The sequence below is a fragment of the Glycine soja genome, chromosome 14 (genome assembly GCF_004193775.1).
Source record: "Glycine soja cultivar W05 chromosome 14, ASM419377v2, whole genome shotgun sequence".
NCBI classification, from domain to species: domain Eukaryota; kingdom Viridiplantae; phylum Streptophyta; class Magnoliopsida; order Fabales; family Fabaceae; genus Glycine; species Glycine soja.
The window spans coordinates 11,993,303-12,003,732 of record NC_041015.1 but is presented as its reverse complement, the minus strand read 5'-3'; the positions used below and the strand labels follow the sequence as shown (position 1 = coordinate 12,003,732).

General features: G+C 33.3%; 1 protein-coding gene across 1 annotated transcript; it reads right to left on the bottom strand.

Annotated features, from left to right (window-relative positions):
- Positions 1-744: 744 nt before the first annotated feature.
- On the bottom strand, positions 745-3,678 carry LOC114383814 (exosome complex exonuclease RRP46 homolog). Its single transcript, XM_028343550.1, has 7 exons — positions 3,346-3,678; positions 3,164-3,264; positions 2,856-2,876; positions 1,885-1,957; positions 1,725-1,792; positions 1,430-1,562; positions 745-836 (listed from the first exon to the last, which is right to left on the bottom strand). Exons 1-7 carry the CDS (start codon positions 3,569-3,571, stop codon positions 745-747), a joined length of 714 nt encoding a protein of 237 aa, XP_028199351.1. The 5' UTR covers positions 3,572-3,678.
- Positions 3,679-10,430: the final 6,752 nt, after the last annotated feature.

Here is a 10,430-nt window from a genome sequence, read left to right as displayed (position 1 = left end):
GATTGTGCCGATAACCGATGTAGAATGTCTTTCTTTCTACATCGCATGCTTCCAAACCTGTAGTAGTATACTATACCCTTCTACATCGATTGTTCTGATAACCGATGTAGAATGGGTACTTTCTACATCGTTTCTTGAGACAACCGTCGTAGATGTAATAGCATTCTACATCAGTTTTTGCTTATAACCGATGTAGAATTATTAATTTTTTTTTGTGCTTTATGTTCAATAATAATGACAGTAACTATATGTGCAAATATAATTATACTTAATGTCTCATATAAGACTTAATTCAACAATGAAATTATACTACTCCGGTCCAAATTCTGCAATGAAATTAATATACTATAAAAAATTATGCGATACAACTGAAATCGTTATGCATAATTATGTGTATCCTAATTATTACACCTGCAAATTTGTTATTGAAATAAAATTATTACAGCTAGTCATATGTATAACACGATTGTGTGGTTGCTCAAAATTAAAAGTATCCTAATCCTAGATTAGCAATGAAGAAAACATAAGTGCAAGTGTAAGCCTGAAATTAATGATCTGTAGGGACACAAAGCTATATTCTAAACAAGCACATAATTATTAAAAAGCTATATCAACATGACCCAGGAAAAAAAATCTGAATCCAGAACCATAAAGAAAATGTGGTAGGATATATATACTTAATCTCTCTTTCACTATAGTAGTTATATCATTTATTTTGAGGATAGGGGGGGAGTAAGAGTATTTCTATAGTATTGCAATGTCCCAAGGGCGTGAAGCTTTGGTAGGATCAGTATTCCTTTGTGAGAGTGCTCTGCATGCCACAAACCCTCCCAAACCTGCACCAATGATTGCTGGATTAATATTGTATTCATAGCATGATAACTTCACACATGCCGATAAAAAAATGATAACTTCACACAAGCCACAGAGAATGAGTAACATTGTTTGAAATGTTAAAAATAGAATGAAATACAATACGAATTGTTGGAATGGATTCCATTTTAGTTTTGTCCAATACCCCTCTTTTTCTTCCCTTTTTTTCTTCCATTTTTATTTTATTACTTAATTCATTTTACTTATTTATAGGTCAGTAGGCCTAACCCAAAAATACATAATAAGGAAAGAAGAATGAACAAGCAAGTCCACCAGAAGTGCTTTAATAGATTCATGACCCAAGCCCAATTAGATTTGGGTATAATACTTTTTTCGATTTTTCCAATTTTTCCTAAAATTTAATAAAATTGGAGGCAACTCCATTCATTTTCAGAGTCACAACAATCATAGCAGAAAATAAAACCTACACAAGCACATACTATGCAAGCATATGATAAAGCACTAGGCCAATGTTGGAAAAAATAGAAACTTATGGCACAAAAATTGCTGTTGAGGGTAGTAACTAAAAAAGGTTAAAGAAAATGCGACAGAATACCTGACATAGCACCCTGTGTAATAGATGTCATGATTCCATGTGCCATAGTCTCACTACCCTCCTGTAGTGATCCCTCTGGGAGGACAGAAACAATTGTATTTGGAAAAACTAAATTGATGAATGCTTTCATTTTCTGCCATAAGATAAAAAAACAATTGTATTATCCACAATGCATTTAGAATACAAATACAAATAAGGTAAATGTAGACCAAATTTTATTCAGCTTACTCAATTCAATAGACATTAGGTGAAAATATAATAACACTTTAAATGAACCAAAAGTGATTCTACTAACCTCCTCTTGATCTTTGGTTGGGTCCAATATAATACAACCACTGTCTGTTATAGAACAACATATTGCTACTGTAGAGACAAGGATGAGAATTCATTATTTTTAATAGAATAAAAACATAGAAAAAAAACCAAAAGAGAATAAACCAACAAGTCTAGATTACCAACAAGATGTTTTAGGGGAATTCTCGCATCCACAAGTGCAACGCATGCTGCATTTATTGCACATGGAAGAAGCTACATATTAAGTCAAGAAAAAGGAGCAAAAGATCTAGAATCATATATATTATTTATTGAGCACTTCAGGTCTCCACCCCTCATATAATAAACAATAAAATCAAACTGAAATGTATGTATTTGATGGAATTGATGGTAATCCAATTTGTTCTTTCAAAGTCATAAAAAAGAAATAACTCGACCCTAAAGGCCTGAATAGAGTAACTGAATACCACTAGGTCACTACCCACCACCCATTTTAATAGTTGACCATTGAACCTGAATTGTAAAATTAGCATAAATGTTTTGGCTAGACGTTACGGAAAATATAATTTCTCCATTTTTCATACCAATCAAAAGGGTCAAAATCTAAAAGGAAGATGGCTAAAAGATTTTATGAATTAAACATAATAAATTCAAAATAAAGGGATGAAACTGCTCTCACACATGTAAGCTATGGTGTATGGATCATCAGTAAAATTATTATAAGTTGTCATGCATGTCACAAGCAATCAAAATGGCAAGCCGACAAGATCTCATAGATTTCCCTTTTGATGTCAAGAAAAGGGAACAAATTACCATAAAGTGATTAGAAAAATAACAAAAATCTTTCACGGAAAAATAAAGAACTATTACAGCACCTCAGGACTCTCAAAGGATTAGTCTTTCCTTCTATTTTCAAGCAAGTATAACACTATGTCACTACCCACTTAAAATACGGTTAAAGTAGAATGACAAGTTGTGACGTACTTTCACATCAGACAAAAATCCTAAGGAATACATGTCACGTTGAATCAAATCACAAAGTGAAGAATTGCCAAATTAAAAGGGAAGGTTGGAGTAAAAGTAGACATATCATAACCTTAAAGAAATAGTTACCATATAAATCATATTAGAACTAAATTTTTAAATAGGATACAACACCATCATCGTGGACAATCTGCAGTAGAAACAAAGAGTGAAGATATCAGTTAAATACAAATCACACATGTCACTTAACAATTTATAAAGCAATCAGCAACGACAATAAATATATGCGAAGGCAAGAAAATAAAAGTTCCAATTTTAACTGAGAACCATTCACACAAAAGAACCACACAGCAACACAGTCCTTATCAAAATTAGAGTAAAACCAAAAGAATAGTTGAATTGCACCATGCTCTTTGAATCTAACTAATTATAAAATTTGTAACAAACCAAATTTCTAATATTGAGAACAAAACTTGCCTGGACTATAACCAAAGTGGTGGTGTTGGGATATATTGTTCGAATGCAGATGCTTTCCAAAGTTCTTTTCAATATCATCTCATACTCCTTCTCCACTTTTCCTAAACCAATGTAAACAATATATTAATTTTGTTTCTTAAAAGGAAAAGAAAGTGTCGAGTTGAATATAGTATTTCTCTAACCAATTTGTCCAGTCTTCGGTTTCCAAATAACTTTAATGGATGCTTTTTTGGGGTTTTCGTTCTTCTTGGTTCCAGCTTTGGGCCCGTAAACTGCAGCAAGCACTTTAGTTTCACGTTGAGCCCAACTGGCCGAGCCATGGGATCGATGTAGGATGGAGCAGGAGCAGGAGCAGGCCAGGGGTCTCAGTTGATTGGGAGTCTGGCTGTCAGGTCTGTCAGTCTCCATTGGAAACCCAATCCTTTACGTCCCCACCTTGTGGATCCCAAAATACTTGAAACAGTGAACTTAACTTGCTCAAAAGAAGAAACAAAAGGAAGGCTGCACTGTCAATCTACCACTACTAGAAAACCAAAAAGAGACAATGACCGAACTTCTTATGCATTTGTCCAGCAATCAGCTCCATAGGTCTATTAAGCCTTCTATTTTTTCATGTTTTGGAGACTTAGCCTTGCCATTCATTCATAACTTTGACAAGTACTTGTTATATGCAATGCCTATGCTTCAGAGTGCTGTAGAAGTCTATGCTCATACATCTGGTGCTGATGACGATATGACAGAATACACAAATTCTTTGACAAATGGAATTCTAAAGGCATACTCAGGGATCTTACTAGGATTTAAAGGTTCCCTAAAGACCTAGCTTCTGATGTCTTATGCTCCTCATGTGTTGCAGTTGTTGGATAGTTGGTATATGGAGAAGGACATGTAAGTAATTTTCTATAATTATAATTCTGCCTAATTATCAGTTTTGCATCTTCAAATTTTTTATTTTGTTATTTGAATTTATTGGTGCCTCTTGTCACAGGTTTTTAGCTACCATAGGAAATGGTATTCACACACAAAGAGGCCTTGCATTGTTGTCTAGTTGACTAAAGCAATCCAGGGAAACTGGCCTTATGAACTTGAAGAGGCCTTGCATTGCACATCCCTAATGAAACTGGCTACAAGACAAGTGGTCTGGGATCAAATCAAAAAGGGTGGAATGAAGTGGTTCTTCATCAATTCAAAGTTATAAAACAGAACATAAAACATGTGCTTGTGGAATTTAGAAAAAGCAGTTACCCAACTACTTTTGCTGAAATCAATGTAGACATCAAATGTGGTTGAATAATTAAAAATGCGTAAAAGCTCAAATGAAACTAGAGCTTGTGATTAAGATTCCAACAAGCATGATGCTTTCCTCATGCAAAGAACATTGTCTCTGGATGAATCATTGGATAGATATAGTCAGTTGTTTGAGAAATCCTTCAGCAAAGAAACTAAGTGGCAAAGGTCAAAGTGTAAAAGCTCAAAATTGACAAATGAGGATAACAACCACAACAATGGGCACGGTCCTAGCTAGGTTCTCAATCAACAATTTGGGTATGCGTAATCTCGAGACTTTAGGCTTCATTGTACAAGATGCAGTTTTTCATACAAATGATATAGGGACTACATTGGAAGTTTATAATCGTCTTCATAGAAAATCAGTCAATCTTCCTTTGAAGATAGACAAGTGACTTGATCATTTTAAAGAGGCTGAGATGGTTGAAATATTAGAAGGGAGTAGCAGAGATGTTAATCCCAATGTTTTATCATAAATAAGAAACAAAAGGACTTAAATGCATTATTGTCACAGAACCAACTCTTCATGTTGGTGTCATTACTTAGAGATACAAAAATTTAGGAAATCACCCTATAGACTATCAACCTATAACTTAAAGTTGACTTAACAATGGCCTTATGCATTTATGCTATTAAAACTGATTTCTTTACATGTAGCATGTTAGAAATTAAAACTCTGCCCCCAACAATAACAGTTATCTAGATGAGAACACTTCATGAGTAATCTGTGTGTGATACTATCATAAATCATCTCCATAAATATTCATCACTAGAAAGTCATTTTCTTTTATTTTACAAAAGTAATGGCCATTGTCATTTGCTTAAAAAAATATTATTATTAGGTACTTAGTACTATATAAAACAATTATATCTTACAGAAATGTTAATTTATCACAGTTTCTATGGCGATGTATACTATGGAAACAGCTTGAGATATCATTGGCTTTTATATTGGGCCGCATGTCATTTGCAATTCTATTAGCAGAGGCTACCATACTAACCAGTGGAGTTGATTTATCCCTTTTCTCTATCCTAGTACATGCTAGAGGGCGGCACGAGGGCAGCAAATTATGGCACTATTTTTTTGTTATAATCACTAATTGATATTAAAAGACTAACTAAATTATATTAAATGTAGAGTAGAACACATCCCTGTTAAACTAGGCTTCCTCCTTCTACATACAACCTCTGGATAACCATATAGTCACCTGCTATTTAAGAATCATAACATGCTAATATTTTGGGGAGTATTTCTCCTTTACATCAGAACTTATATGTTAAGGTTCGAGGACTAAAACCAAGTTTCACCATAAGTACGAAGACTAAACATATTTTATTATTTTTTATTTAAATTGTTTAGTCTTTTATTTTGGTACAAGTTAAGATGACTTGCAGCACTGAACCAAGACAGATAATAAAAAAACTAAGCAAATATAACATGAAAGTGTTTGAATTTCAAATATCTCAAGACATGGACGATTCGGTCCTAAGTTCTTGCAGCCATCAATATATATAGATGAAAGGATATGTAACAAACTGTTGGCTACTTCAACAATTAGTGTATAAGATAAGAGTCAGAGGACCTATGGAGCATAAGGTCATACAATATGTCACATGGTGTTGTCCTACAGAATTTATGTGATCTAATTCATAACAAATTGATGACATAAAAACACCAGAGAAGAGGATGGATCTTGACAAGCTTATGACATGTACCTCTTTACAGATAGAAGGTTGCTTCTTCCCTTTCACTAAACAAGAGCTAAGATTCAATTACCTACATTATCAAATTTGAACATGTAAACTTGATTTCTAAAGTTGTGTTGTGCTATACAAATCAATTCACACAACAACCATACTACCAACATTTGACCAATCAAATGAAACATTGCTTGGAATACTTACATTTGTTGGGTTCCAAAGAAGTGAACATGCACTTTATTCCGATCAGAGGAGTAGCCCCACTTCTGCGCCTCACTTACCTGCCACAAGCAAAGAACTTGAAAAGTCATGAAATAACTAGTTAACTACTACAAACAAGAGGGGAAGCAAAAATAAACATAGAAGAATTTTAATATATACTGGTGTAGAAAATGCAGGGCTACCATAAAAAAGTCTTATTCTCTAAAATAAGTACTTAAATCTATAATATTAAAGTAGATTTCTCAGAATCTCATTTCAAATCTAATTACAATATATATTATTACTAGTTGAAAATATATATTCGATGCTGTTCAATAACCATTGTAGCTAGTACCTTAGTTATCAGGTGGTTTGAATTGCATTTCAGGTTAGTGTATGACCAATATATATGATACTATATAATATTAGTTATTTTAAATATATTAAGGATAAATTATATATGTCTGTTCTATCTAAATTAGTACACTTAGTCTAATATGATAGCTAATTCTTTTTTTATTGATATACAATATTGTCTTGAAATACATATATGTGTAACATTTGATTTATAGATTTTATCCAATATCGATTTTACCGAAAAATTTACAATACTCATATACTCTAATTAATTAATCAACTGAACTAAATCCATTAATAAGGGATCTTAATATTTTAAATGAATGATTAAGATTAAAATATAAAAGTAATCCTAATCATCTATACCCAATTATATTATTAAGATTCCTTTTTCTTCCTTTCGTATAAAATTGGTCTTTTTTTATATTTAATTACACTAAATCAATAATTTACGTGTGTATTTATTATAATTGATTTAATGATGAGCCTGCTCCCAGGTGGGAGTGATTGTAAAGATGATGTATCTGATAAGTCATCTTTGAACATGAGAATGCTACTACAATGCATATTTCTTAACATATTATTTTACTAATACAATGTTTATTATGGAAAAAGTTTATATTATTTTATTAATCATTTTTTATAAATTTTATCTATATGTCACTATATAAAAAATAGGCCTGCTTAATGTGGCTAAGAAACTTTTCTCAATTACAAAAAGTAAATGTTAAAAAGAATGTATGTACTTAACTTATAAGCTATAACATTTGTCTTCTATATATACGAGTTATATATGTAGCAATTAAATTAAGCATTATAATGTATTACTTGGGTAGTATATCTTTATTGTCAAATAAATTTGAAGAGTTTTATTAAATTCTCATTATTAATTGATTTTTTTCCCTAATTCCTACTAAGAAAGAGGCATAACTTATTTAATGGGGCTCATAAAATTTAATGAATTACACTAGCATTTCTTTTTCTAAATATGAGTTGTGTAGCAAAACAGAAACATCGAATTCAACCTCATGCCTATCTCTCTGACTTGAAGGCACTATTTTGCAGTGTACAAACGTGAGGAACGAGCATCTGAGTCAAAGCTGATCAGAAGCCAACTCAATTCTGGACCACCATTATCATCATTCATGACTTAGTGCAGCTAAAAGTGATCAATATAGTCATGGAATATATATATATATATATATATATATATATATATATATATAAAATATGATTTTATGTAATCTCATACAAACTAAAGTTACTATGCAAAATTGAAGACTCGTCTTAATGTCATAATTAAATATCATAATATTATCAAGATAATTTGCTTGATTTTCTGTGTCTGAAATATTATCCATTTTTAGCCATATAGAAAAAGAAGATATAAGGACATTGTCTTGTATCACACCCCAATGACAATCTAAATTTTTTTCTTAACTTTGTGTTATGTGTACCTTCACTTCCACTAGAGATCTTTTTTCCCTACCTATTCCAATTCTCTGTAGAAACGTCCTATCGGTGGTTAGTACTCAGTAGGAAGTAAGAAATATGTTGCCAAAGGAAGTCCATTAAGACATGCAATGATAGTGGCCAAAGGAAGTAAGAAACTTAATAACTCAATATAAAGCATAGAAATATGTTGTTCTAAAATTGGAATGTTAATCCCATAAAAGGTATATATTGAAGTAATTGTATAGTGGAGAATAGCTCCTCTCCTTGTGTATTTATTTGCACATAACCACTAAACTTTAATCTAGTTTCAGGAAACTTTGCTTTCTACACATTTAAAGAAGTTGAATGACATTGTATTAAAAAGAGGTATCAAGCAAATGAGGAATCACTACTTTGATCTTAAGAAAGAAAGTAAGTAGAAGTGGAGAAAATAGATGAAAAGAAAAATATTTAATTTAAAAACACTACTAAAAAGAAGCCATTTTATGACGCGCGTTCGACATCGTTCCCGCCAAAGACGTCGTAGTAGGAGTAGCGGTGGCAATTCTGTAAATAAGTTACCATTTTTAGTCCCATGTGCAAGGTGCGTGACACATTCAACGACTTTGGCCGTGGGTGCCCGTCTTTGTAGGTAGCGCGCAGGTAAGTTAAGACGGTGCACTTGAAAACACCGTCGTTGAAATTTTGAATTTCGAAGACGTTGTTCTTAAGCCACCGTCGTTAACATTGAGGTATATAATGTTGTTCGCGCTAATTCATGAACACTCTCGCTTGAGCTCCTGCTTCCCTGTTTCTCTTAAACCACATGTCTACCGTGACCTCGCTGTGACCTGTGGCATTTGCCCGCACCCCCGTGACCTCGTCCGGCGTCTCGTCTTGTGGCGGCACCGCGCAAGCCAGTGAGTACCCCTTTTCAGAGTTGTCATAACACGGCTGTGTTTTGAAGGTAAGGTTGTGGATGTTTGAAATTTCTTGTGGATTGAAGAAGTAATTATTGTGCACTTGGAATGTTGTTGTAAGTAGGTTAGTGAACTTGGAATGGTGTTGTAACTAGGTTGTTGTGCAAATGTTGCCTTGCTCTAAAAAAGTAATGTTTGAATGCATGTCTTTAGGAACCCATTAAGATAATGTATTCGTGTTTATGCTCCCTAGCTCTGATAGAAATTGGCAGTTTCTGAGAGTCACCTGCTATAGCACATAATATTTGTCCACAATCTAGTGTTCTTAAAAAAGTAAAAATGAATTCCTTCTCTGTTTTGTAGGAATTGAAGCTCGGGGTTTCATTTTTGGTTCTCCCATTGCACTGGCAATAAGAGCAAAGTTTGTACCATTGAGGAAACCGAAAAAATTTCCTGGTTTGTTGTGATTCTTAATTTATATAAACATGAAATCATAAATTATGTCACGTATTATTATTGACACAAGTGCTTGTTCTCTCAGTCCCTATTAACAAAAGGTTGCTTTGGTGGCAGGCAAAGTTATTTCTTAAGAGCATATTCTGGAATACGGAAGAGACTGTCTTGAGATGCATGTTGGTTTGGAGCTGTTGAACCTGGTGAGCGTGCTTTAGTTGTTGATGATTTGATTGCAACTGGTGGAAAACTTTGTGCAGCTATGGACTTACTAGGTAAGTACTTGTACAAATTCTAATATAAATTGAGAATGATTATGTTTAGATCAGCAAGGGATATGCAATGTACTCCTTTTAAGGGTTGAGCAAATGCTCCCCTTGAGTTATACAGCTAGTTTATACTTTATAGGTTGAGTTAGGCTCAATCCAGTTCTAATAGGTTATATAACAGTATGCCATTTTATTACATCTTCCATTGCTTTAAATACACACACACACACACACACACACACACACACACACATACACACACACACACACACACACACACACACACATATATATAGGACAATCCTGAAAATTATGATATTGAAGAGCTAACTGGAAATGAATCAATAGTGAAATGGTCAGTGTCAGTCACTCTATTATCTCTCTTTGTATATCAATAATCCCTCTACCTGCATGTCTATATATTACTAACTTGCAATTAGTGAATTAAATTATTTATTTTGCTTTCATTTTCTTGCAGGATTTGATGCTTGGTGTAGCTGATCTTCATACATTAGAGGCAGTGGCTGCTGCTGAATCTGCAATTTCCACTTTTCTGCAATCTGCTGAATTTACTGCTGCTGAATCTTGACTGCTGAATTCTGCTGCTGAATGCTGAAATTGTTCAGGTAAACTGCATTTTGCATT

Excerpts from the sequence above, each read along its gene's own strand:
- LOC114383814 (XM_028343550.1), bottom strand. The coding sequence starts at position 3,571 with ATGGAGACTGACAGACCTGACAGCCAGACTCCCAATCAACTGAGACCC. Across the intron at positions 3,265-3,345 it reads ACCGAAGACTGGACAAATTG|GAAAAGTGGAGAAGGAGTAT; the intron begins GTTAGAGAAATA and ends ACATTGGTTTAG. Across the intron at positions 2,877-3,163 it reads CCACTTTGGTTATAGTCCAG|ATTGTCCACGATGATGGTGT; the intron begins GCAAGTTTTGTT and ends TTTCTACTGCAG.